The sequence below is a fragment of the Lepidothrix coronata genome, unplaced genomic scaffold, assembly GCF_001604755.1.
Source record: "Lepidothrix coronata isolate B3197 unplaced genomic scaffold, Lepidothrix_coronata-1.0 Scaffold87, whole genome shotgun sequence".
Lineage (NCBI taxonomy): Eukaryota > Metazoa > Chordata > Aves > Passeriformes > Pipridae > Lepidothrix > Lepidothrix coronata.
In genome coordinates, this window is record NW_016690267.1 from 582,262 (window position 1) to 610,120 (window position 27,859).

The following is a 27,859-nucleotide window of genomic DNA, read 5'->3' on the forward strand; positions in this document are numbered from 1 at the left end:
CACCACAGTAGATGCTTCACACCCTAAAAATGCCATCCAGGGCCAGGCTGAGATCTCTACACCTGCTGTCCCTTGAGCCACCGCCGTTCTGTGTAGCACACCTCTCGTAAATTGGAAGTTAGAACAGTTTGTCGTTGCTGAATGCCCCTAGAGAAACAAAAACACGAGACGAAAAGATAACAACGCTGCACGGGTGTGATGAGATGCAAACAGCTGAGTCAGAACAGCTGAGTCAGAACAGCTGAGTCAGAACCTGGGGTCTTTTTTTTTTGTCTTTTTTTTTTTTTTTAACGTGTCCCTTTTCTTTTAGAATTCCCTGAAAGAGATCGGCAAGGAGGGTACGGTCAGAGCTGGTGCCGTCAGAGGAGCTTTCGCGTCTCCGGAGGTCGACAGAGCGCTCTCCCAAAGAAACCTGCACCTTCCCTGGGAATTTACTGCTTCACAGCAAAAATTCGGAAGGCATTGCCATCTGAAGGATTCTTCAAGCTGGAGAAAAAGAAAAGAAAAAAAAAACCACATAGAATGAACTAAATGAATACGCTGCAAGACCCAAAGTGCGATCGACCCAGAGGCAACTCCAAATTTCTCCTATCTCACTCCTACCAGGAGCAGGAGAAAGATAAAAGATGATAAAGAAGAGGCACAAATCCATGATTTCACATTTGATTTATGTTTTCAATCCAAATCTATAGTGCTAATGCCAACAAAAGGAGCTAGAAGGTGACAGCCTCTCTTACAGCCCTAGCTTTTATCCAAGGAACATTGTGCTCCCTAATGCAGAGGTTCAGGCATGAAGAGGAATATGTTTTCCAAAAAAAACCTTGTCAAACAGGCTGGCAGGTTTCCAGAGCCTGTCTGGCCTGTCTCCTGGTGCTGACAAGGGGAGTAGCCAGATCAGCTCAAGTTAAATGACAATAAATATGGATATTTATTTTCAATCTGCAGAAGCGTCTCCAGCCACTCCAGTTCGGTGTCATTGTGTGCACGGGGGCAAGAGGGTGTTCCTATTCCCAAGTCCTATTTCTTCAGCCTTGCTGGGCTGAAAAACCCCAGGAAAAAGACGAAATTCCATATTCCCACAAAATAAACATTCCAACAAGGATAAAGACTCAGTAAATCCTAAAAGTAATTTTTCCCATACCTGTATGGGTGTGTCTTCCAGTGTCCTAAAGGGTAAAGTTTTCACCTTAATCTTTGAAAAGCTATCTCACAGTCTGGTGGATCTCACAGCATGAAGCTGTTCCTTATTGCTGAGTGTAAATAACACTTTCCAAATCTTCCTGGTCATCTCTGCTGCGAGAATGTCTTTGGTTTCCCTCACCTCCCAGATCAGCACTGGCTGCTCATATTGCATATCCCTGCTTGTGGTGGGATTTATTCTTAGCTAGGGCACAGTTTGCCATCCAAGCAAAAAGTTATCTGTTAATATAAAATATAAGTGCATACAACACAGAAATAAAATTTAAAAAAACCCCCAAACACCTCACAGGAACAGGAGTTTTTTCACCTAAATCCAATATACTGAATTGCAAATCACAGAACTGCAAAATGCTGACCCTGATAGATCTATACTAAAAAAAAACATGTTTAACACCTAAATCTTTCTTGTCTTAGTCTATTTTTATTTCCTGAGATGCTTCACAGCATTCTGGGATATCCATTAGTACAATAAAACCAGCAAATCTGATAGGATTTCTTATGGTATTTATAAAAGTGGAACTGCACAGAGCAGGCAAAGTTAATAGTGACCAAAAACCCCCATAATAGTTGGAAATTCTGTACTTGCAAGAATATCTTTGAGAAGTTAGTACCATCACACCAATATCTGACCAAAAAAAAATGCATCACAAGTTGAAACAGAAGTTTCAAATTAGAAAGGACCGAATGAGCGGTGACTTGATCATCAGGAGGTGCAGGATTTTGGAAGTGATTTGCAACTGGTCACTGAAACCAGCAAGGTTGGCCCAAAAGAAACTACAAAAAATTACAAGGATGGCAAATCCATCTTCGAGAAGTGTTTGATCACCTCTGAAAGCATTACTTTACTCACATTTCTTTCAAAGAGGACAGAGGACGTGAGTTGACATATACAAATGCATCCCCCCACCCCAGAATTGAATGAAAATTCCAATTATAAGCCTGAAAACCTGACCCAGGCTGAAAGCTGAAGAAATACCTGTGCCTATCTTTTAATGTGTCAAAGGCACAGCAAAATGTATTAATGTGGACTTTGTACTGTAAGAAAATCAAACAAGGCTTAACCATATCTCCCATCTTTCACACGGATCCGAGGGCAGCTCCTCACTCGGGGAAGGTAAGAGCAGGACAACACGCTCCATTTGTTTGGGGCTCCAAATCCACAGTGACACTCTAAAGTCACGTATTTCCAATCCACCAGCCTTCCTAGCTGATATCTGCTGACTTTAACATGCCACAGAAAATAAGAGGAAAGTACAAAGAGAAAAAAAAATAAATCCCACCTCTCCGACTGGACGCCGTTCTTTAAGGAGCCAACGTAACTCTTCTTCTTTTCTACAGGCATCACGTCCACAAAGCCACCTCTTTCATCTGAAATGACTCCTGCATGCACTGCAGTTTTGCAGATACTGGAGCTCTGAAAAATATTTAATTATTTTGACTTACACGCTGTCCATATTTTCTATATGGACATTTACTATCTCCATAAACACCAAGGGAAACCAGGGAATAAAAAAGAAACAGTTATGAAACAATTCTGTCCCTCTTTTGGACCAACTAGGGATAAAAGATGCCATGGAGCAGGTTCTGCAGGTACTTCCTAAGCCCTGGTTGTAAGAAGATCCACCATCACTGCAGAGGACAAGCAATCTTTCCATCGGTCCTGTCTGAGGTGGAGCTGCACCTGGGAGACTATCACAGAATCACAAAATGGTTGGAAGGGACCTTAAAGATCATTCCACCCCCTGCCATGGGCAGGGACACCTTCCACTAGCCCAGGTTGCTCCAAACCCCGTCCAACCTGGCCTTGAACACTTCCAGGGATGGGGCAGCCACAGCTTCTCTGGGCAATCTGTGCTAGGGCCTCACCACCCTCACAGGGAAGAATTTCTTCCTAATATCCAATCTAAATCCACACTTCTTCTTCTTATCCAGGGCCAAAGCTGAATTGAGGACAACTTTCCAGCCAGGGCCTCTTGGGTCTGCACCAGAGAAACCACTGCGGTGAAACTCTTTGCTAGAGAGCAGCCACCTCAGCAAAGTTTATTCACACAGTTGCTTGAAAAAGAAACTCTTTTCCTGAATTAAGGTAAATGACTACTAATTATCCAGGAGAGTTCAAATCCTTCTTTCTAGGAAAAACAGAAGGACTGCACCCATTGAGTGGTGAAGCTTTTGGATGGGCATTACTCTGTAAGACAAAATCCGCTGTGGAGGGAGATTAACACTTCTGGAAAGGCTAAAGCTCCTCTATTGCACATCATTCCCTTCCTCTCCAAGATGTGCAGAGTCAGAAGAGCTGGAGGAACACAAAACACTAACAACAGATGACTAAGCTCCCAAAGCATCCAGAAAAAGAGAGCAAAAGCAGAGGAGGCAAAGGCACAGTATAAACTTGGCCATCAGCTCTAGAGGATTTACATAGAGCAAGCTGGAATAACACAAAGCAAAAACCAGCTTCACACAGGGGACTGTAGCAGGTGAAAATCCCATCCCCAGACCCTCCCTGATGGCTAAAAATCCAAGTACCACAAAAACAGTGCCAGGGGCAAACTGTATGTACAATACAGACTGTGCTGTTTCATTCTCACAACCATATATGGCAGCTTTGCCTCATCCCCTATATATTTTTCACTTTGGATGGCCTATCTCTTGGCAGCTCTCTGAGTTTTGAGTGCCAGTTTGGTATTTTGTTTCTATATATGGTCAGAGGAGCAAGGGAACACTGTGTTTGGAAGATACGCAGTGAATCCGCCCTAGAATGCGATGGGAAATCTGTTAAATCTAAAACCGGCTCATAAAAATTAAACTGTCCTGAATCAATTTGCAACCTTCTCCACTGGGACACATCCTAAACAATCTTCAAAGCATTCCTGTGTTTTTTTCCAGGACTTGCTGTTCTGCTGCTTACTCAAAGCTTTGACCAACAGACTTTTTATTGCCTTACCCCAAACCTTCTCTTATCACTGTGTTGGATTAGAGCCCTCTCATATCCCAGGCCAGGCTGTGCTTTGATGAATTGATTGCAGAGCTTTTGGAAGATGAGATATCACAAGAATAAGGCCTTCCTGCCCAAATTTAGGAGTACAACAGCTGTATGGACAACACAACGACTTTCCATAGTGAAGCCCCTCGGGATGCTCTGAGAGCACTTCCTGACAAAGTGGACTCCAGAGCACCCACTATAAAATGACAATGCACCTTATAGTGGGCCATTAACAGTATTCTATGACTATGAGCTTAATCACCCAGAACTTCCTCATCAGTGTGACTGGTTTAATCATTGAGTTTGTGTCTCCTGAGAGCTGAGCCTCCCAGCTTGGTTTGCTCTGGAGCCAAACACCTGCCTCGTTGCACGGGTGGATCCATCCTCCTCCAAACAATTGCTGCATAACTGTGGATAAAAGGCCTTATCTCAAAAGCAGAGAATTGTTCTTTCCTGGCTCCCATGCCCATCCTGGGCAGGGATGGGGATGGGTTTCCCTTCAGGCCTATGGCACACCAGGAGCCAGGCAGAGTGACAAATCACAGCATCTCGTGAAACCCAAAAGCTCTCTTACAAATTTTAGAAGGATCCGTGGGTGTTCACACAGCTCCAGCATCAAGGCCAGGTTGGATGGGGCTTGGAGCAACCTGGTCTAGTGGAAGGGTGTCCCTGCTCATGACAGGGGGTTGAAACACTGGGTCCTTTCCAACCCAAACCATTCCATGACTCTGTGATCACCCCAGAACTAGGCCTGTCCACTTTTACCATTGCATATTTCTTGCATTTCGTTCACTAAACCCAAAATTTAAGTCTCCTCTTTGTCCCTCTTCCACAGTTTAATTTCCCCATGAACAATTCCCTGCACTGTTTTTAAAGCAAAGGCTGCCAATATCTCTCTATATTTTGAGCCATCAGAAGCACCCATGTACAAACTCACAATACAAGATAATTTTATACTGATAAGTAAAACCAAAAACTTAATCAGAATGTTTTTAGACTGGGTAAAAATCCCTTTACACAAACCAAGATAGGGTCTCCTATGCCCCCTGAATAAAAATCAGAATTATCCATAAAAGCCATCAATTCCTCATGTCACAGCTTTTTATTTCATGGCAAAACAAATTTTATATATCTTCCAGGGACCATGTAAATGTGAACACTGTCTTAGGCCAAAAGCACAGTGAACCCTGTTGTTCCATGGACCAGCCAAGCATTTGTGTTACCACAGCTCAGATTGATTATCAGCCTGAGTATTTAGTGAACTGATGTATTAGAGAAGGTGCTAAAAGACCAGAGGGCACCTTGCAGGGACTGCAGACTGGAAATGGGGCCAAATGCTCCATTTTCTTTTAGATAACTTATTTAATAAGACAGAGTTGGAGCACAAGTCCCCCCAGGGTCATGAAAGCACCACACTAGACATGAAGTTGGCTTCCCAGAGCCCTTCCCAGAACCAGCACTTGTCTCATCCAGCTTATTGCCTGCTTTAATTATTCCTCAGCAGTGGGCTTGGGTTAACTCCCAGCATCTCCTGCTGGAGAGCATCCTGCACAGCCCCTGCTCCCTGGGAAACCCTTTCCACAAATTCTTTCTGCCTGGCGTGGTGTCTCTCTTCTGAGTTTCCCAGCCTAAGCATTCCTAGCATCAACACCTCTCCCTCTGCAGCCCCACTCAGAGCCACCTCAAGCTCTTTTTCCCAGCTGGTTTCCCCTGCTTTTCTACCAACCTCACCCCCTCGTGACCACCTCAGTGCTTTCTTAGCACCCCCACATCACCCTGTTAGTCCAGTAGTCCAGAAAAAGGTTCACCAAACCCTCTAGGAAGTGGCCAAATACTTTTTTATTACTATTATTTTTTGGTTTTCTCCCAAATCACCATCCATGCCCCCGTTTATGAAACAATACCCAGGAGGGACGATAGGAAATGGAGCTCGTGGTTCATTAAAGGACACTAATCCTTTTGCGTCAGTGCAATGCCAGCCTGGGCTGCTGCTCCTCCCCTAATACCCTTGTAATTCAGGGGTAATCTGAGGTAGTTTTGTCCTCAGTAAAAAAGAGAAAACTATTTCCCATTTCCTGCAGGTGGGAGCACACAGGGAGGCAGGTACTGCAGGGCAGCAGCTGCCTGGTGGATTTGCCTGTGAGCCAGTCCAGGACAACCTGTTTGTGCAGCTCTACCTTTAAAAAAATGGGTCTCAGGCAAAATAAAAAAAAAATAGTGGGTTTTTTGAAAAAATTGCTTTTGAAATTGCTTCCCCAAATTAGTGTATGATATCTGCAGGGTGGTTTTTCTCAGGAGTCTGCAAAGCTCCAAGGTGACCCCAAGCTGGGGGTCCACAAGCTGCTGATTGCTTCCCCCAGGGCTTTGAAAATACATGTTCCTACAGGGCACAGAGCTGCCAGGGAGCTGGAATTTCTGGACACAATATCCAATAGCAAAAAGAAAAAGGAGGAGAAAAACATAATAACCAGGCACTCACAAATGGAAAAACATTGAGACCCAGTTTTTAGAGGCCTCATATTAAGAGATTTCAAGAAATTGCCTCTTTGCCTAGTTTTAGCATCAAGCCTCTGCTCATCCCCAGGACCAGAGTTTAGAAAAACAAACCCATAAAAGCAGATCACATGCCTTCTTTCCACTGCTCTGAGCTCTGTCAGAAATGCTGTTCAGCTCTCAAAAAGTGGACAGGGGCGGGGAAAGAAAGCCTGGTTTTGCCAACTCTATAGTGTGATAGTACATAATAAAAGCCCTTTGGTGCACAGCTGTGGGTCCCAAAGTGCTTTGCAAAGGTGGACAAGTGCTGCCATGACTTCACAGCCAGAGTCCATAAGGCAGGGAATGGTTAAATGACATGCCCAAGTAAGTTGGTGTCGAAGGGTAGAAGATCTCCCCAAGTCTGTTGACCATAAGTCATGGAGTTATTAAGAGGCATATTCAAATCCTTAAGAATAAGTTGATGTTGGAGAGCAGAAGGGCTGCACAAGCTTGTTGACCCCAGCCTTCACCCCCATTTACCCATCTCCACAATGATCACAGAGAATTTGGCCTTTTTTCCCTAAATCCCAGAGCGTGACCCCAGCTCTGTGACACAGATGTCACCACACACAGGGGCAGAGGGGAAGGATCATACTCACATCTGCATAAACATTGGTGCCAAACACGGGTGCCCAGTACGACGGCTCGTCCTTACAGTGGGCTGGACAATAAATCCTAGAAAACAAGTTGTTCATATTTATTCTCCATATCGAGGCTGAACAGGAAAGCGAGCTGCATTCCTGGGACATTTCAAGTGCCTGCATCTGGTCTGCAGGTGGCAACAGTGAATTTAATTATTTGTTCCCCTCAGATGACATTTGGTTGTTACTGCAGAACTGCAAATAGAGGGATTTAGACCAGTAAAAAAGGGATTGGTCTTTTATGACCTTTTCAAAGGGGAGCACCTGCATTTTTGCACAGTGCTGTGCACGTAAGTCTTTGCATGTTTGTGCTCCCCTGCCCTGCCACAACCTGCACCTGCAAAGAGCAGCTTTCTAGAACATTCTTCCATGTTTTAGAGTAGAAAGAAAAACCACATCCCAAAAATAGCAAATCAAGAGAGTAAAGGCAGAGAGTGAAGTTGCACACTCATACATTGGGGTGTGCAGGGGGGGATCCCATAGCCTGACTTACGTGTTACTGAAGTGATCCGAAAACATAACGAGTTTTCTGTTGTGATGGCAAGAAAAGCAGGGTGGCAGGAGGAAACACGCCATTCCCAACCCCCTCCTCCAGTTCATCCAGGAAAATCAGCTCTACTCTCACCAGCCCTCAGATTCAGGGAGCTCAGCACCCCCTGTTAAGCTGCCCCTCTTTGAGGCAGAGCGGGTTTAGGCTGAGCTCAGATGGTTTTGTGTTACCTGGGGCAGTGGCTCGCTGGCTTTTTGAAGTGGCACAACTCAGCTACCGTGGTGTAACAATCCAGTGTCTGTGCTGCCAGGAGAAACAGGGAGAGGCAAATTATTAGACCTAAAAGCTCAGGCAGCTGCAGAAAACACACGTCACAGTTGCACAACACATCTGGTGAGACCCAGCTGAGGGCACCAGGGGGAAAACTGCTCATTCCCACACCAGCAGCAAAAGCCCAGGAGAGGGTTGACCAGCTCTCCAGCAGGAATCCTGGCACCATAATACAGTGTGGTCTTGAAAAAGTCACAGCTTTCAAAAGGGAAAAGCAGCTGATTCACAACATGTGTTTTTGCTACAGCTCCAGGTGTGGAGATATAATAACCTGACCCCTACAGCTCTCCCTGAAAATGGCTCAGCTGGATCTATTCAAAGTGATGATTCTGTGTAGGAGGAATTTTTCAAAGATATTCAGAAAGTGGGAATTGTTTAAAAAGTAGAACTCCCCAGTATTTATTTATATGGTCATCACAAACATGATGACTCACTGTTAGAAACTAATTTCACATGTATTACATGTTCCATTACAATATTGCACTAGGACATTGGCCACTGGTTTTTTTTCAGCTTTGGAAGTGTTCACACTAGACTGAGGTTTTCATACATGGATGGCTCATCTTCCATCCCTTTGCTATCAGAAGTCTGTGACACTGCAGCTCAAGTTTCGACCCCACCATGATCCATCACCAGGAGATGCTGCTGGAAATGGCCCATTATCACAATTTTCTGTACCTTTCTCTGAAACATCCACAGAAAAAATGAGCTGCTGGTGCTGCCCACAGTGGGTGGGCAATCACTCCAGGGTGCTAGCTCATCCTAGATCACCCCTCCAGGGTTTGGCTGTGGTACAGAACTATTCGACACAACCACTCGAAAAGAAAAAGAGCACTGAAAAGAGTGATGTTTTCAAATATCCCACCAAACTTCAGCAACAATATTTTTTTCCCCTCAACTTTTGAAACTTACTTATGACTTTGGAAACCATGAACGCGTTTGAAGGTTTACTTTTCCTGCAAAACAAGCAAAGAAAATAATACAGTTAAAAAACGAGCATAGCAGAATGACTTGGGTCACTATGCCTACGTATGGGTAGCAAAGAGAATTCAACATCATTTGGAACTCAAATACATTTGGCATTTAAAGCAAACACCAAACTTTTTGGTGAAGGCAGTACCTGAAAGACTCCACGCCGTTCCTGGTGGACTTCACAAAAGCAGGTGTTCTCCCCTTCCTGGTGATATCCACCAGCCCTCCTTCGTTATCCAGGATGCCGTAATGGATGGCAGCACGACAAATGCTTGATGACTGACAAGAGCACAAATAAATAGTGTGTGAAATAAATCTGCCCAACCACTGGGCGAAAAACGAAGGAGAAATTAAACCACCACCAAAGCACCAAGTGGAAAATAAGCTGAGTACACTCCTTTGGAATCTGGTTGTTAAATCTTACTCTCCCAGCACAGCCTTATTCTTTTATTACTACTATTATTTTAAGCACTGCTTGGTTGAATGGCTTTTTTTTTTTTTTTTAAATAACAAAACCATACATTTAAACACAATTTAGAAGAAAAGCAGTGTTGGAAGTGAACGACCAGTCTGAAATATTTCCAGTTCTCAACAAAATATTCCAACCCAAAATATTTCTGCTGACACCACTTGGAGGGGATGGCTGTCTGCAATCACAGAAGTTGCAGGGGTGATGCAGTCACACACCAGCAGTTGGAATGGGGAAAGAAAACCAGATTTTACACAAAAAAACTTTTATCTTCAACCTTTATTCACCCCAAAAGTAGTTTTGATGGGAAAACGGTGCCATGCTTTATTTATAAATTATCTTGCTAACTCAAGATCCAGCAAATCAGCCCCAAATATTATTTAGCTGCAGCATTTAACAGTGTTTTTCATAAAAAGCTGCCCACACCAATGAACAGCTCTTTGTAAGAGCTGCCTATTGATCCCCATCCCTCACTTTCCATGGGTGTCCACATTAAGGACAACTCACGATAAAATCATGTCTGGAATCACTTTGCTTTCCCAGACTCCTTTTTATTTCATCACTAAGATGAGGAAAATACAGATAATCTTTATTAGCACCATTTTACAGCACCACAAGTGGAGAATATGAAAAGCCAAATTACACTAGAATGGTTGGCATTTCCCATTTCTGTTATTACCACTAACTCCCCACAAGTTACATCCATGAGCTATTAAAAGGTACTTACACTTTCATAGTAAAATGTTCCAAAGATCTTTCCCTTACTGTACAAGCAGCCAGCTGGGCACAAATACCTGGTGAAGATATATATCTTTGAGGGTGGCAAAAAACAATTCAAGAAAAACAGACTTTGACTCCACTTAATAGTCATTCCATTCATTTCACGTAACTCTTCCATTTTAAAAACAAGATTGCAAAATAGCTACTTTTTAAAAGAGTTTCTCCACCCTCCTTAACAGCCCGACCCAATATTTAGATTCTGTGGATTTGGTTTTTCTCCAAGTGATAAACTGTCCTGTTCTTTGCAGAAACCTTAACCAGAAGTTCTTGACTGGCTGGGAGGGGACAAGCCATGAATTATTGGTCTGGCTTGGACAGCAGTGGAATGCATGAAAAACGCTCGAAAAATGACTCTGCCAAAATTTACTGAATTATTTTGGCCACCTGAAACTCTGGGTCATCACGGCTGAATAAAATAAACCAAAGCACCTTATTGCCAGGCTTGGCTGAAGGCTTGCATGAGGAGAAATTTAGGGGATGTTTTTTGCTGGGTTTTGTTGGGATTTTGTTTGGTTTGTTTAGTCACAAAAAAATAAGCAGTACAGCCTATCCTATGCTTGCAACAACTGAGCAATATTTAGATTACTTTTTCCCACAGCGCTCCAAGAAATAGCAATAAAACACTACCTGTTGCATGTTGAGCCTCTGCATTTGTCTCTCATCTTGGTTTCACAGGTGATGACTTGTGCTGGGGAGAAAAAAATAAACAAAAAAATAAATATTTTAAAAGGAAAGAGCTCAGCCTGCTCCTGAACAACCTCCATGCGTCTTTCCTGGAGGTCTTCGGTGCAGCAAGATAAAATCTTATTTTATCCAGCCTGGAGCAATTCGTGCCTCTTTAGCTCTTCACTTGAGACAGGTGTCTCTGGAATATTAGTAAGGAAGAAGCATCTGACAGCTGAAGGCTTTGATTTACAGCCCGAGGTCTGCAGTCAGAGTCTCATTCTCCATTTAATTACAGACTCTCCAGATTTCAGTAGATAAACTTGAAAAGGATGTGTTGGCTTGCCTCACCTTGTTTGCTCAATAAGTCTTTTAATTAACAACAGTTAGAAAACAACTGAGGAAGTACCAGCAGCTCCACAAATGACTTCAGAAATCTTCCCAAGCAAAAAATAAAGAGGAAACAAACTATAAAACCCAGAAAAGCTGCAAAGAGGGGAACTGCTGAGTGCAGAGTGTTTTAAATAGGAAATAAACCCTGTATTTTCTAAATTGATTCCTAATGGGGGGACCTTTGGTACATTGGTATTTTATTGAGATAAGGAGGACATGGACCTGCTGGAGTGAGTCCAGGGGATGCCACAGAGATGTTCCAAGTGTTGGGGCATCTCTGCTATGGAGACAGGCTGGGAGAGCTGGGAGTGTTCACCTGGAGAAGAGAAGGCTCCAGAGAGACCTCAGAGCCCCTTCCAGTGCCTAAAGGGGCTCTGAAAAGAGCTGGAGAGGCACTCTGGACAAGGGCCTGGAGGGACAGGACAAGGGGGAATGGCTTCCCGCTACCAGAGGGCAGGGTTAGATGGAATATTGGGAAGGAATTCTTGGCTATGAGAGTGGTGAGGCCCTGGCACAGGTTGCCCAGAGAAGCTGTGGCTGCCCCATCCCTGGAAGTGTCCAAGGCCAGGTTGGACAGGGCTTGGAGCAACCTGGGATAGTGAAAAGTGTCCCTGCACGTGGCAGGGGGTGGAATAGGATACAGGATGAGGTTTAAGGTCCCTTCCAACCCAAACCAATCTGTGATTCTATGAAATGACTTAAACAAACAAATACCTGTTGCAGATTGATGTGCAGAAGGAATGTGCTGCTTTTGAAAGCTTTGCTCACCACTTCTAGCAGGTTTCTGCTACAAGCAGCAGTGAATTTTCACACAGATTACCTCCCCCTCCACTCAAACATCCCCCCAGGTTTTTTTTTTCCCTGAGCCTCTTCATCACTTTCCACCCTTTTTCCCACTGAGGTACTTAAAAACTCATAGAAGCTGAAAAAGAGAGAGGTTGTCTTACTCATGTAGGATTCTGGGATGATTTTCTTGGGCTTGATAGATTTGCTGGGCTTGCTTTCCGGAGGGTAGAACCTCACTGGCTTTTGCTCTGCCACCTGTGGAATCTCCACTTCATTGGTCTCATCTGTCTCACCTATGATGGGATCTTCATAACGGTAATCTGGTTAGAAGAGAGGATTAAAAATAATTACAGTGTGTTCACAGGGGTGGGGAAATCAGGCAGGTTCATGTTTTGAGGGAGGTGATTTAGTTTGACAAGGATCTGCTTGAAAACAGCTGGAAGATCAAAAATGCCCATTAGATGCAGCACAGAGCTATTCCCAGGGAATGTGAGGGGAGGTTGCTCCTCTCCCGCTCCTCTGGGCATGAACAGCATTTACAGCATCTTACAGTAAAGATTTGAAAGGATCCCCACTAATTAGTGAAAAGAAAGTGCTGATATTGCTGCTCCTGTTTCCCACAGAGCTCTTCCCTCTGAGGGAAAACACAAGTTGAAGAGCACATATTCCAACAGGGCATCCCCTCCCCTCTCCCCACTGCAGCCCACCTGCACCCCGGGGTCCTCCCCCAAATCCCACAAGGGGAAAATGAGAAATGCCAGGTTGCAGCAAAATAAGCCTCTGCTTTGGGCAAGTCTCCAGGGAACCTGCCTCTTTCCAGGAGCCCAGGTCTCTCTGAAGCCAAACATGTGGGAGGAGAAAAATGACCCCAGGAGCTCCTGCATGCTGAGGGACAGCACTGCTATACTGAAGGGCTCACATTAATTATGTGTTTTACTCTCCTGACCTCTCTTTCCACAGGTGAGGAAAAGCCATCCAGGATCCCCTTCTCTCCTCTGAGAGACAGGAATCACTGCATTCATCTTGCAGCCATGAAAACCAAGGTGGGGAGGGAGGAAAAGGCTCCATCCCTGGCCCCCGAAGGAGCAGGGCAGGCGGCCAAGCTCTGCCCACCCACGTCACCTCTGGGAAGCACTGGAGAACATTCCCTTCCCAAACAAACCCCGCAAGGACGGGATCGCTCCTGCCAGTGCTCAAAATCCCGCTGGAGCTCCTGAGCCAAACCTCTGGAAGCTCAGAGCTGCTTCCCCCTGCTCCAGCTCTTTCATTTTCCCCAGGAAAACATGCTGAATCCGAGCTCCAAATTTTAAGCAGTTCAGAGGTTCTCAGCTCCAGCAGTGGCTGACGATTTCCCACGTGTCGTGATGTCGAAATATTTAAGGATGGCTAATTAAAAGGTGCACAACGCTGTGGCTGCTTCTAATTAGAAGTTTCCACATCCTTGCTCAGCAATTTTCCCTATCCCAGAGGGTGCCCCAAGTCCCTCACCACGTACCTTTGTAGCAGAGGTTGTTCTGGCAGCCTCCTCCATAGCTCGGGGGGCACTCGGAGCAGGGACGGCCGGTCTTGTACGGAGCTTCTCCGATCCAGTTGCCCCTGCAAGCACAGGAGAAACGTGCACCCATCAGACACCGAAACACTCACCCAAGACCAGAAACATCACGTGGCCCAAAGCAACTGAACAAAGACTAAACAACCAGCCCAGGAAAGCTTTGTAGGAAAAAATGTTCTTCCTCATGTCACCTCCAAAATGACATTTTCAGTTTTTGACATAAATAAATCACGTGCAGTATCACTTTTATATTAACTTCCAAAATAAACACTGGGATCTTATGTAAACAGAAATAAATCAGTGGATTACTGCATTTTTCTCAAAAAACTACTCAAAATAAAAGCCCATTTTGGCACTTTGTCCTGCAAACTTTAGGGGCTGGGGAGGTTGAAGGAGCCAGAGTTAAGCCCACGGCTACGAACTCCTGGGTTATTGCTCTTTCAGCTGTCTCCACCTATAAGGCTAGATGAGGACAATGTGCACCGATGCCAGAGAGAAAAGATTAAGCAGAAACTGCAGGAATAGAGTATTTTTCCATCCAGCAGCCCTCAATGGATGACGTGCAAATGGCCCAGCCTGCTGTGGGAGCTGTGCAGGAGATGGTGTGATCCTGTATGAGGAGCAGGTTGTTAAACCCCTCCAAACCATGAGCAAAACGAGTATCTAACCTGGGGAGTGGGGCTTAGACAACACACCCAGAGAGCTCTGCCTGGGTCATGACAGCTCTATATCCACACACCTTTTTCCTTTGCATTATTCTGCACTATGATCCCCAGAAGTCAGATGCTGTCCAAGCCGCTCCATTTGCATATAAATGGCTTCCCTATTTCATTTTGTTTTGAAGTCTTAAATTGCCAAGGGCTTGGAGTGGGAATGTTTCTGCTATTAGCCATTAAACCAGAAAATATTAAGTGCCATTGCCAGGTAGGAAACTTCTCCTGGTTGTAGTAGGCAAGAAATGTAATTTTCATTTTGCAATTTAAGCAAACCATCGAGCTAGGGAGATTTTCACTGATGCAGTTATTTCAGGGTTTTTTTGGCATTCACCACCACCCCATCCCCTCCCACCCTCTGACAGCAGAGAGCAAGCCTCGCTCAGCAGCACACGCCAGCTCTATCCTGGCCACCTCCTGCTCCTCCTTCCCTTCCCGTGGCAGGAACATCAAAGCTCCAGCCTGGCCCAGGCCCCTCATTCAGTTTTCCAGGCAGTGCTCAGTAGTTTTGAACCAACCCTGTGCTGCTGCCTAAAGAGAAAATTTAAAGCCACAACCACCAGTCTAGACTGCCTGAAATCTCTTCCCCAGATCCTGGGCTAGTTAAGCAACCTGCCAGGTTTGGGAGAGCTGGAGAGAGCCCAGCTGCTCTGCCTTACTTGGGGGAGTAGTTGCAGACCAGGTAGACAGCGTTCTCCCAGATTTCTCCCCAGACATTCATCTGCTTGCAGACGTTGACAGCACAGCCAATCTTGTTGGTCGTGGCCCAGACTATCTGCAAGGGCAATACAGTTATTGAAAAATAAGGAAATCACCCCAATCCAGGCACAGCTGGGACATGTGGAGAGTTTGGGTACAATGGTGTCCTCTACCTGGGTGTAGTGTGTGCACATAGAGCCTGTGCACTTGTCTGGGCACCACGGGTTGCACTCATGAGGATGAGGGAATGTGTAATCTTTGACTTCATCGTACCAAGACTGGACGTGGAAAGCTGGGGATCGATACCTGAAGGAGAAAAAAGGCAGTTTGAATCATGACGTTCTGGTAGAAATTTTGGAATTAAAAAAAAATCTCATTGACAATGTTAATGATGATGGTTAAGATTAGATATTGGGAAGAAATTCCTCCCTGTGAGGGTGGTGAGGCCCTGGCACAGGTTGCCCAGAGAAGCTGCCTCATCCCTGGAAGCGTTCAAGCCCGTGTTGGATGGGGCTTGGAGCAACCTGGTCTCATGGAAGGTGTCCCTGACCATGACAGCATAGCTGGAACTGGGTGATCTTTTAGGTCCCTTCCAACCCAAACTGTTTTGTGTTTCTATGATTTTTCCCTTACATTCACAGCCTGACCTGACTCTGTATTATTTATAGGTTTGACACGATCCTCAAGTGCCACTGCCCTGAAATGCCCTTCTCACTTTTCCACACAACTACAAAATAACTTCTAGTTTGGCGGAAAGTTGTATTTTGAAAGTAAACAGAAGTGAGGGTTTGCCAAACATCTTAAACCAAAAGCCATCATGTACCTATTTTACCACCAGGCAATTTGCTAAATCTGGAAGTACCCCCGGAGCTAATACTGTAAGACCTTTGAAAGTGAGTGGGCTTTTCCACACTCACATCCCACCACGAGCTGGTGAAGAGTAGCTGGAGCACTACACCACTATCCCACCTTTTATTGCAGGAATTTCCCCCTGCACCGAGCCCCCCATGTACTTTGTATAACCTATGCCCCAGGTACCACAGCCTGGGGCAGTGCTGATGCTGCTTGAGCTGTTTGGGGAGCACAAATGGTGTCAAAATTACCTGTAGAAATATGTATTTTACACACTACATACGCAGAGCAAACAGAGCCATCTGCAAACTGCACCAAAGCCACTGTTTTTTATTGCTTTCAACAGCTCACATGGAGCAAGCTGCCAGAATTCCAAATGATATCATTACCAACTGGAGCTCACTCTTTCAGCCAACTTTTCATTAAAAATCATTCATTAGAAGTATTTTGAAAACATCCATCTCATGATGTCATGAGGCGAATACTTTCCGAGTCCTACTTTACAGGAGAGGAAATTGAGGCAATCAAGTTGTGGCCCGTTCCTGAAAAAGCTGAGATAAATCTGATTTCTCTTTCCTCTCAGTGGCTGCAAAGGGAGCAAGATTGGATCTACCTCCATCAGGAACCCATGGCCATCTTGAACACTTGTAGGAGAGCCAAGAACAGCACGATCTTTTGACTTTGTTTCCAATGGATTAACCACTCTACTTTCCAATCATTAGTTAATTCTGCCAACAAAAACGAGCCCGATTTTTATATCAGGTTAATTTCACACCAGCAAATTTCCATTGCTTTCCACCAAGTTCTACCTGATGTACAACAGTCATAACTGCATTTCCACCCAGGAAATGGGTGGAAATCCCTCAGGGCTCCTGAACAAGTAGAAGATGTTTGCTGTGCAAAGCAGGTTTAACCTATAAAAGGTTTAACAAGAGGGGCTTAACAATAAAGAAATTTCACCTTGATATGGAGAGGAAAATCCATTTGGAAGCCTTAACATCAGCTTTCCTAACTGGGTTAACAACTCTGGTTTAAAAACTTGCCCCAGAAAGTTGAAAAAAAAAATCTGCAAAGTGTTCTCAGGAAAGAGAAATTAGAAGCTGGATAAATATTTGTTGAAAATACAGCAAGAGATAATTAAATTCATAACTAGCAGTTGAATCCAGACATGGCTCCTGAGAAACTTCAGCTTTCCCCTGTTTCTCTACACGATGCCAGAACCCTTCCCTGAAACAGCAGATTTAGGAGCAAGGGTTAAGACTTCTGATCTCCTTAAGGAGTAGGAGTGACCTTAAGCAGGGTACAGCTGTGTTACCCAGAGATAGAGATGGCTGGAGGAGCCCAAATCAGTGCTGGTTCACTGGGAACTGTGGTGGTTGCAGGTGTTACTGGGATAACTGTTCCACCAGAGCAATCACAATTAATGATCCTCAGCTTTTCTTCCCTTTCCCCAGTGCTCTGTCAAGCACCAAAGCAAGCTTTTCCAACTGTCTCTAAAGGATGATCCATAAATTGCTCTTTGCAGTGATTCTGTAGCCCCCCAGCTCTTACCTGCCCCAGTGAACCGCCAAGTTCTGCCCGATCGACCTGATGAGGTCACTGGGCCCGTGGTCCCAGATGCACTGCTGAGCCCAGGCCTGGGCTGATCTTTCCAGCTCATCATCCCAGGTCTTCAGGGCGTGGGGAGAGAAAACAACAGGTCATTTTTTCATCTCAGACTTATTAGATCAAGAGATGAAACCAACAGCAGTTACTGGAGAGAGGTTAAATTACAGTTCACGTGTACATGTCCGGCCTGTCCTGGTGGAGCCAGCACAGTTCAGTGGTGTGCCCCAACCTAAAACCACATTTCTCAAGATGTGCCATTGTCATGAAAGTCCAGGGCACTAAAGAGTCTGTGATTTGGCCTGGTTGATGCCATGCTTCTTGGGAGATGCTTTACACAGGTCAGCAGTAAACACACAAACACACCTGGGAAGAGCTTAGGAAGCCATCCAGACTATCCACCCTAAAACACCAGATATTCTTGGCAGGTGTTTTTTTTTCCTAATATGTTTAAAAAAAAAAATTAAAAAAATTAAAAGTCAAGGTTGGAGGTCCCAGGACTTGCTCATGACACCTATTTCTGAGACTTGCAAGAGTTCTAATGTGTAGTCAGTACTTTGATGTTGATTTTCCATCATTGTCCTTACTGTCGGGATATCTCCAGGCTTTCCTATCAAGGACAATTCCAACAGTGGATGTATTCCTGCCCTCTGCTACCACATAGCTGGAGATTTTAGGTCCAAGTTCTTAATAAAGAAGTGTGGGTCTGAGTCTCCCAGTCCCATCTCCCCATCTCTTTCCAGACTAACTGCAGAGTCCACCAGTGGATCCTGCCAAATGCATCAGAGCAGGCAAAGTCCCAGCTAATCTCACTCTCACTCAAAGGCATGAGGTTGGAAGTGACAAATCCCGTTTCTGTTCCCACTGAGGGAAGGACGTTAGTGTGAGATCACTCCTCATGGAATATCACCCAGCTGGAAGCCAAAGCAGCGCTCAAACATGACACAAAGGCAAACAGGAAAGCAGCTCTACTGGCTCCGCTGCCCAGGAGTGTATTTGTTCTAAAGGCCAGACTTGCTGGGCCCAGCAGCCAGTGCCCTGAATTCATTGTGTAATTACTGACAGCTGCTCTATTCAGAACAGCCCTCAGAGGATAATTCATTGGGATTAAAATATTACCGCACATTCCTACAAATAAAACCAAAGAGAAGAGAGGTCTTGTAATGTGTCTCCAGCCCATTCACGTGCCAGCACAAGATTGTCCTTTTGGATATTTACCATCACAACCAGCTGCTCTTTCCAAGTCCTGTCTTCTCCAGAAAAAAGCAACTTCTGATTTCAAACATATCAAAGGACCTGTCAGAGCCTTTTTGGAGGGCTGGAGGGCATTCAGGCTCCCAAACACATTTAAAAACCATCAAGTGTTCGTTCTGAGTGAGTATCTGGACACGGTGTCAGGCAGTTATAGCTGGGATGGGGAAGGACTGTGCATCCCTGGATAAGACGAGAGGAAAACACAGTGTCTCCTGGAACTTGGTGTGTCCACACTATCTGTGTAAAGAAAACATGAGCTCATCTCACTGAGCTCACAGCCCAGGCCTCCCAGAACAGCTTATCATTAAACACACTCAGCAACCCAGATTCCAACAACATCCCAGAGCTGCCCTGGGCTCATCAGCCTGGCTTTGGGCTGACCAGTGACCAAGCAAATCCACGTCAATCTGCAAAACCCCGTGTGGACGCAGCTCTGACCCAGGGAATGAAACCATTTTCCGTCCCAGCCCTCCAGCTCCTTGAAGGTGATGGGATTGGACCCACCACACACATTCCCAAACCTCCATCCCAGCAGACTGTTGCAGCTGTGCCCAGACACACAGCTTTTTGTGGTCTCCCACTTTCTGCGCTCGGCAGTGACCAGCCACAACCCGCCTTCCCATCCAACACAAAAGCCACAGACACTCTCCCAAGACGTTCTGCGCTGCGAGTTCCCCAGGCTTTCTAGCACAGCATCATTCCCTGCAGCCTCAGAGGCGGAGATGCTCCAAATCTCCTAATTTAATGCAGAGACATTGTGAGCAATAGGCCATTAAAAGGAAATTAATGCCAACATTTGCGTCCCGTCTCCCTTTGATGCCTACGGATAAAATAAATGAGCTCGGACGAAAGACACTCAACAGGTAATTGGGAACGAGCTCTGTCTTTGCACAGCTTTGTTCTGGATGAGCAGAGAAGTTCATTTCTGCAGGCTCAGATTACAAAGCCATCCCATTTAAATCAGAGCAGTTATTTGCCTCTTGCCTCTCAGACGTGAGTGCGGTCAGGACGCTGGAATTATTTCAGAGCAATAAGTTTGGGGGGGGGAGAGATTTCAGACTTTCCCAGCTATACTTGCAAGAATTCTTTATGCCAATATTCAAAGCAGCATCTAGGAAGATTGCTGAAGCCAGAGGGGCAATGAGCCTGTGCTCAGTTTCCTTCACAAGCAGAGGCTGAGAATCCTTTGGGTGTGTGCAATTCCAAGTGATTTAGCACATGGACTGTCTTTTTCACTCCTGAAAATTCATAATGGCTTTTGAAAGTACAGTATATATTATATATATAAAATATATGCATGGCATACACATGTTATGCTACAACTTGTAGGTTCAGATTTAGTAAGAACACATCCCACAAAAAGTCTACTTACTCAGCCTCAGGACTTTGTAAACCTAACTCCAGACATCTGAATTCCAGTGATCAGGTTACTCACTCATTATCCTCCCCAGCTTAGACTTTCTGCAATACTGGCAGCTTACTTTTAAAAGTGCCATGAAACTTCAGGGCTGACATGTCCTGGCAGAGCCCTGGATGTGCTTTGCTAACCCCCACAGAAATACTATCCCATCCTGACAGGGAAAGTCAGCACCCTACAGTTGGGAGGAAGGATGCATACCTTATACATGAAAACAAACTATTTTCCTTCCAGCAATCTGCACTGAGAACAATTTTGCTTTCTCCAGCTGTCTCTGAGGCCGCCGCAAGAGGAAAGATTTCTGTCTTTCATCACTGCTGAAAGCCATCTGACTAAGCCATATTAAAAGGTCACAATGCCTTGGGATCTATTATGTCCTTTTTTTACTCTGGGTCCATTATGTTCTTTTTACTCTGGGCCTATTAACAAGGGGTTTGTTTTGGTCTTGGCACCCATCCACTGCTGTTACAAAGTCCAAACACGCAGTGGAAGTGTCGATCATAGATTTGTTAGAGGGGTTAAGGTAATTCTGTACTGGCCCAGCTTCATCAGGAAGTTGTGCACTGCTCACTCATTTTCCATTAACACTGAATACCTGTGCCAACTTTCAATTAATTACACAAACCCAGCAGCTAAACTGTATCTTTCTTCATTTTTTCAGTCTCCTTCACCTTTATCCCACATGTATATAATTCTTTTCATCTCCAGATAAGTCATAGGACCCAGTTTGGTATTGGATTCTTATCAACAATGTCCAACAACTTAAGTTCATCCTGTAGTAGTTAAATATGTCCCTTTCCTGGAATACTTTTACCTCCATTGCCATTTTAGATCACTTAAATGTGTCAGATATGGAGCTGAGAGAAAGGACTTTCACAAGGCAGTGTTTGGAGATGGACGAGCAAGAACATGCTCTACCTACTTATCCCCAAATTATCGCTGCACGGTGCTGGTGACACTCCACACGGGCACCAAAGGGAAAGAGAAAAGTTTATCTGTGGTACTAAAGACAGACCATCCTCTTAAATGAGTCCAAATGAGAAATGTCCTATGCAGGACAAAGGATTAAAGAGAAATTCCTGTTCAGCTTATACACGGCATTTCCAAGTCATCCTGGGTAAACACGAACACATGAAAGGCTGATTATGGCCCTTCCAAGCAGCACCATCTTATACTCAGCTCCTTTCTTCACAGCACATAAGGCCCTTTCATTTGCCCTCAATCAGCCATAAAAACCACTAGAAAAGCTCCCTGAGCAAAGGCAAACAGAGAAGTGTAACCGCGCCGCGAGCGCAAACAGCAGCCGGGCAGTGGACAGTCCACAGCACTCTGCCATCCCCAGAGCCAACCCAAACACACTGGGCTTGCTCATGCTCTGTGTTTACCCTCTGGAAGTCAATCAAGTTGCCTCTTCTGGCAGTACTTCCCTGCAGGATAACGTGAGAGCCGCTGAAGAAGAGATACAATCACTGGTTCTTAGAAAGGCACGCGATGCCTGACTAAAGCACTCCAGGAGACCGGCAGGGTGAGTGCTGGTGGGGACCAACCCACAGACAGTTGTCCTTCCTCAGTGTCCTCTGCCCTCCCTTCTCTTTTTCTTCTCCTTAGAGTCACAAAAGGCAAGATTTTCCATTTCTAGCCCTCATTTCAGCACAGCTGGCAAACAATTTTATATGACATTCAAGTGTACTTTTCTTTTACCCTTTTAAAAACGGTCTTAACAAATCATTAATCACCGGATCCGTCAGCAGAAGTGCACAGTTGAAGTCAGACTAGCCTTGGTCAGAACTATATTTGCACACTGGGAAAAGGCACACAAAAAATAATTATTTGCCTACATCATTTTGTGGCCCTGTAATATTTTGATGGCACAGCAAAAATAGCTCAAAGGAGGGTCTCTGGCATCAAGTGAAGAAAAGCTATTCATGGGAATTGTTGATGGCAAAGGCATATTTCATTCTCAAACCTTTAAGTTCTCCCTCTGAAGTGGGAGAATACATTGACCAAACTTTTATTTTGGTTTCCTGAACTACAAAAAGCCAATAGCACTGACCCATCCACCCATAAACTCCCAAAGTCCTTCCAGCTTTTTCCAGTGATTCAAATTCTTTGCAAGTGGAGCCACATTTCTCAAGTCCTGTTTCTCTGTGGCCCAGAGCAGGTTCCCAGCAGCATCTTGGATGTTTGGCTCATGTGGATAAGCTCTGGTGATCAGTGTATGACAAGAGGACAGATGCCACCTTCAGCCTTGGGTGGTAGCTGATGGCAACCCAAAGACCATCAGAAGATCCTCTGAGCAGACTGTGGTGTCCCAAAACACTCCAAACAGCCTGAAACCTTTCACAGGGAGAACATGGGTTAAACACTAGGGAAAATTTGATGCTTTTATGACATTAAGGTAATGGAAGAACCTGCTGAGGCAGGCTGTGGAATTGCCATCACCGGAGATGCATCCAGGGCTGGGCCAGACCTCATTTATGAATAATGGAACCAGTCCTGAAACTATGCAGTGGATGGACTCGATGACCCATTAGCAGCCCTTTCCAACCAAAACAGTCCAATGATCTAAAGCATCGTTCACTCTGGAATGAAATTGCTTCAGGAAACCTCTTGAGAAAAACTTACTTCAGAGGAAATTTGCTGCACCTCCCGCACCGCAAGGAAAATTAAAATACAGTTAGAAAATACAAAAAGTAGCAACAAAGTGAGGTATCAGGCACTAGACTCACCATGTATTCCATATTAGAGGCCACTGGGTAAACTTGACCTCTCAGTTTATTGTGGAGCATCAGGATCTCCTGTCTGTCTGAGAATAAAATGGCTCTCTTGGATCTGGAGTGAGGTTCCCCATCCCGATATTTACTCAGGATGCTCTCCAGGTGACTCGAGTTGGGCAAGATAAAGCATTCAGCTGTCATTGTCAGGAGCAGTACACATCCAAGGGGAATGATCCAAGGCAGGGCAGGATTCATGCTTCCTCCTTTACCGCCAGTAGAAGCAAAGATGAAGGTGACAGTAGGTTTTCTTGTTGGGACTCCTATGGCTCAACACAGATCTGGAATTTGGGGAGAAACAGGCAGTGAAGGCAGTGCCAGAGAAGCTCTCAGTGCATATATCACCCAACAATGAGGCCTCACAGATCATATTTGTGCTTGGAAATAAGGGATACCTACAATTCCCATTCACCCCAACGAGAGGAAGACCCGAACAACACCCTGAGTGATGGGGACTCAGTTTATTACACCACTGATGTGCTGGGACTCTCCAGACATGGCAGAAGGTGCCTCCTGCACCCCAGCATCTTTGGTGGAGGTGCCACCCCACAGTGCCCAGCAGCTCTGAGTCATCCCAGCTTCATCCCTTCACAGGCGGGAAGGGGAGACATTTGGAGTTATTCCCACAAAGAGCAGCTGCTAAAGTAGAGAACAGATATGAATAAAAGGGAAAGTAAAATTCCCAGGAGGCCGGACCGCAGAGGTCAGGCATCGGCACGAGCTATTCGGGATGGAGCCCAGCAGGGCGGCTGCCAGGCTGTGTGAGAGCGGCTCTTTATGGGAAATGTCACCGTAACACCAAACAACGCCAATCCCTGCCGGCAGTGACGCCCCGGGGAGGGTCTCTGACGCGGCGGTTCACGTAAGGCGGGATCAGGGCCAGGGATGTGAGTTATGGAAGATCAGGAGAGCAGCCGGAGCACCCTCCCTCCCCCGGCCACATCAGGTGTTCCCGTGCACTTGGAAGCATTGTCAGCACAACGGGCTCAGAGGGATGGTTTTGATTTGGTCATTGCCGGGTTGGAACAGCTTTGTTTAACCCCTCTCCCTTGCTCCACGATGCTTCCACTCCACTTGCTATTCCCAAACTCCCCCTGCTCCAATTTAGCCATCTAACAATCCTTGCATGTCTTGGCAGGTTTTATCTAGATCAGGAGCTGTTCAGGGAAGGCAGTCTGTGCTGCTGCAGGGCTCTGCAGCACCCACTGCTCCTTACTGGGATCTAAGAGCCACTGGAGAAGATCAATCTGGGCAAGAAGCATCCGTGCAGGCAGTGCAAGCACAGGATCTCCCTCTTTAGGAAAAAATTTTGGAGGAAAGCTTCCCCATCCCTGTCTACAACATGAGGTGAGGATCTGGTTTTGACAGCAGTGTTGAAAGCCATGCTGAAAGCATTCCTACACAGCAGCAGGAAACAAACCCCAGATTAGCAGGAATTATTCGAGAAGTTTCATCCCAGTGACACGGGATTTGGACACACTGAGACCAGCTGAGCTGGAAACCATTCAAGGAAGGGAAAAGCCATCCAGCTCCCAGCTGGAAAAGCTACGCTCAAGCACAAAGCCCCAGATCTCCAGACCCCAGACCCAACACGACAGCAACTGTGGAGGACAGTGGCAAGCATGAGGTGCTTTGCACAGACAGGGACCCTCAAAAAAACTTTGACACTATTGAGAAACCCTGAAAACTTGTTGGCTGACTACACAAAAGACACAACGTCCCTGTTTGAGGCTTCTTTCTCGTACTGAATATTGAGGCAGATGAAAACCAGCTGCCCTCAGCCTCTCTCCAGGCAGCACATTAAGCCTTTGCCGGGGTAGGACAATGCAGGATGTAATTTGCTCAGTTTAGGTAACGGCTTCTCATCATTTCCTGCTCTGCAGAGCAAGTCCAACACACACGCCTTGTCCCCAGCTCCAGGCACACCTGAAGACAGGACGTTCAGTGGCACTGGGACAAATATTCCTTTAACCTCATCCTCTTCTCAGCCCTCTTTGTGGCATTCGCTTCCCCCCAAGCAGGAGCCTGACTTTCTAACCCGGCTACAGAGGGGCAGGGGCAGCAAAACGAGCTGTAGCTTTTGTAGACTGTCTGACCCAAATTCAGGGAACAATTCCTACTTTGAGGCACTTCCCCAGGAGTTTAAAAATAGTTGCAGTGCCACGGCCGTTTACAATGTGGCCTTTTAGCAGCGGCAGCTCTCCCTGCAGCCTGGCCTGGAGGCAGAGGAACAGCCGGCGCTCAGAGGCTGCCGTTGCACCCCTCACTTGGCCGGGTGCCCTTTGCTAAATAGGAGCCCGAATCCACCACCCATTTAAGGCAAACACTGAACTTTCAGAAAGGGCAGATTGAAAAAAATCAGCTGTAACATCTGAGAGCCAGAGGAGCTGCCCCACTCACGGCTCCGCAGCGAAGCCAGAGCGTCTGGTTTCGCGACCCAGCCAAAAACCTCGCAACAGATGGTGCATTATTCCTCGGGATGTGCTTCCCTGGATCCTATTTGACAGCAAGGGGATACCAGCACCTCTCTAAAATTAGGTCACTTTGGTTTTATCTTCTGTTTCACTTCGAGTGTGAGGGTCCCTTTCTCCTTTTTGGCTCGAGGTGGGGAGCGCTGAGCATCCGAAGGGAGGATAAAGGAATCGGAGAGGGACGGAGTGGAAAGAGTTCCCTGGCCAAACTAATTGAAAGCAGCAGAAAGATGCTCACATTTCAGAGAGCTCTCATCGATTTCAGATGTCCATCCATCTGCCTCTCCATACCCTGGTGCCCAGGTGCAAAGAAACACTGGGACACGTGTTGCAGCTCAGCCAGACCAAGTGCCCTGCAGAGCTGGGGCGATGCCTCCGGGCTCCAGCAGGAGCTCCTCATATGGGAAGGCTGGAATCACGTTGCCTTTGAGTTGCAATTTGATATTATTCACAGAAAATTATCAGCTGACAGTCAGCTGAGGAAGCCTCTGCTGTTGATTTAAAGGGTTCAAGAGGAGCATTAGCACAACCTCCCTTTAAACACATCAGGCCCTTGATGCTGGTGCCAGGTAAACATCTGGGAGCGATCAGAAATGACTGAGTCAGCAGAAACCGACTCCTTAGTGTGCTGAAAAGCCTGTCCGAAGTGGGGACAGAGAGGAGGCCTTCTTCTGGGGTCTGAGGGAGTTAAAGAGCAGCACTGGACTTTGGAGAAGATTATTTTTAGAAAGCTATTTCCCCAGCTAATGGATGGTGTCTGCTTTGCACGGAAAGCAGGAGAGCTGGTCGCATCTGAAGCCTGGCATGTGAGGCTGCTGAAGCCACATGCAGGCTGACTCCTGTACTTCAGGATGTCCTCATGTCACCTTATGCCTTATGGATATTGAGCTTTGACTGCCTCCCTGGTGAAGTACACGAGTGGGTGCCTACTCCCATGCAGCTAAAGCATCCCAGGACCTGTGGAGTTACACATGGCACAAGCTGACAAGGCAGGAAAATGCAGAAGTCAGCTTGGGATATCAGGAAAGCATCTAAAAGAGCAAAGCAGAGGGGAGTTAGCATTCTAAATCAGCTTCTAAACCGAGTTAGTCTGGGATCAGCTCCTAACCCGAGTTAGTCTGGGATCAGCTCCTAACCTGAGTTAGCCTGGGATCAGCTTCTAACCTGAGTTAGCCTGGGATCAGCTTCTAACCTGAGTTAGCCTGGGATCAGCTTCTAACCTGAGTTAGCCTGGGATCTAGGATGAGTTAGCCTGGGATCAGCTTTTAACCTGTGCAAAGAAATCCAATGATAAAGCCACAACATACTTAAAGCACTAAACTCCAGCCCATCTCTTTACCTGGGATGCTCACATTTCAAGCCTTAAAGAACTATGTTGGCTTCCAAAGAAAAGCAGGATGACAAGTTCCTTGACACAGGACAACTTGATATGTTGCACCGAACACACCATAAATTCAGCACCTTCAAGCCCATGGGTCAAAACATCTGAATCTTCCATTACAATCCACTCCCACAGAACCCAAGTGGGTAAGTTTCTATGTAAAACCACATGGAAAACCCACTGGTAACAGACACCACATGTGGTGACACTGAAATTCCTTTAATACAGGACTTTAAAGCAGAGCTGCACAAACTCTGGAGCACACTGGTGTGCCCACAGGCATCAGCTCTTAGACACTGCTACAGCATCCCTTGCATATTTTCTATTTGCACAGAAATCCACTCCTGTACTTGCAAACTCCTCCCATTCATTCAAGATTAATGTTTATTAATCTTACATTAACCTCTGCAGATCATACAGTAAGGGAAGTTCAGACAGTATTGTGTTATTTTATACCATCCAGGCAACTTTTTAGAGAAGTTACTAAAATTCTGCCTTCTTAAAAAAGTAATTTCTTGCACACACCCCCCACCCCAAACCACATTTCAGAAGCAGGGACCAAACTTTACACTTACCTCTCCGAGTACTCCCAAGTCTCCAGGTAATTGCAGCTTCTCCAAGCCTGCTTGTGGAGAATAAATTATGTATCTGAAATATTTAAGCTAGGAGAAGGGGAGAAGGATGGAACAAGCCTCGGGAGGTGCGAGATGTGCAAGGTCTCAGCTCAGCAACTCGTACCAAGTGCAGTCTCACAGAGCTCCCCAGTGGTATTTATGCTCTCCAGGCAAAGAGGACAAGCATGGATCATCCAGGGTTTGGCAACGGGTGTGGAGTAACAACGAAAAGAAGGGGGGTGGGGGGGGAAAGGAGGGGGGGGAAAGCCACAGAAAGGAGGCAGG

General features: G+C 45.8%; 1 protein-coding gene across 2 annotated transcripts; it reads right to left on the reverse strand.

Annotated features, from left to right (window-relative positions):
* Positions 1 to 274: 274 nt before the first annotated feature.
* CRISPLD2 (cysteine rich secretory protein LCCL domain containing 2) lies at positions 275 to 27,858 on the reverse strand. 2 transcript variants are annotated; one of them, XM_017821002.1, is made up of 15 exons: positions 27,536 to 27,858; positions 23,064 to 23,389; positions 17,610 to 17,728; positions 15,380 to 15,512; positions 15,167 to 15,282; positions 13,738 to 13,838; positions 12,404 to 12,562; positions 11,028 to 11,088; positions 10,348 to 10,414; positions 9,300 to 9,430; positions 9,092 to 9,135; positions 8,080 to 8,152; positions 7,318 to 7,393; positions 2,481 to 2,614; positions 275 to 486 (listed from the first exon to the last, which is right to left on the reverse strand). In XM_017821002.1, the coding sequence occupies exons 2-15, from the start codon at positions 23,304 to 23,306 to the stop codon at positions 432 to 434; spliced, it is 1,512 nt and encodes a 503-aa protein (XP_017676491.1). In that variant the 5' UTR covers positions 23,307 to 23,389; positions 27,536 to 27,858; the 3' UTR covers positions 275 to 431. The 2 variants fall into 2 exon arrangements, with proteins under 2 accessions (XP_017676491.1, XP_017676492.1); XM_017821003.1 differs by lacking the exon at positions 27,536 to 27,858 and having other exon boundaries at positions 23,064 to 23,413.
* Between the last annotated feature and the right edge of the window lies 1 nt (position 27,859).

Excerpts from the sequence above, each read along its gene's own strand:
- CRISPLD2 (XM_017821002.1), bottom strand. The coding sequence starts at position 23,306 with ATGAATCCTGCCCTGCCTTGGATCATTCCCCTTGGATGTGTACTGCTC. Across the intron at positions 10,415-11,027 it reads AGAGGCTCAACATGCAACAG|GTATTTGTGCCCAGCTGGCT; the intron begins GTAGTGTTTTAT and ends TATCTTCACCAG. Across the intron at positions 7,394-8,079 it reads CCAGCGAGCCACTGCCCCAG|GATTTATTGTCCAGCCCACT; the intron begins GTAACACAAAAC and ends CTTGTTTTCTAG.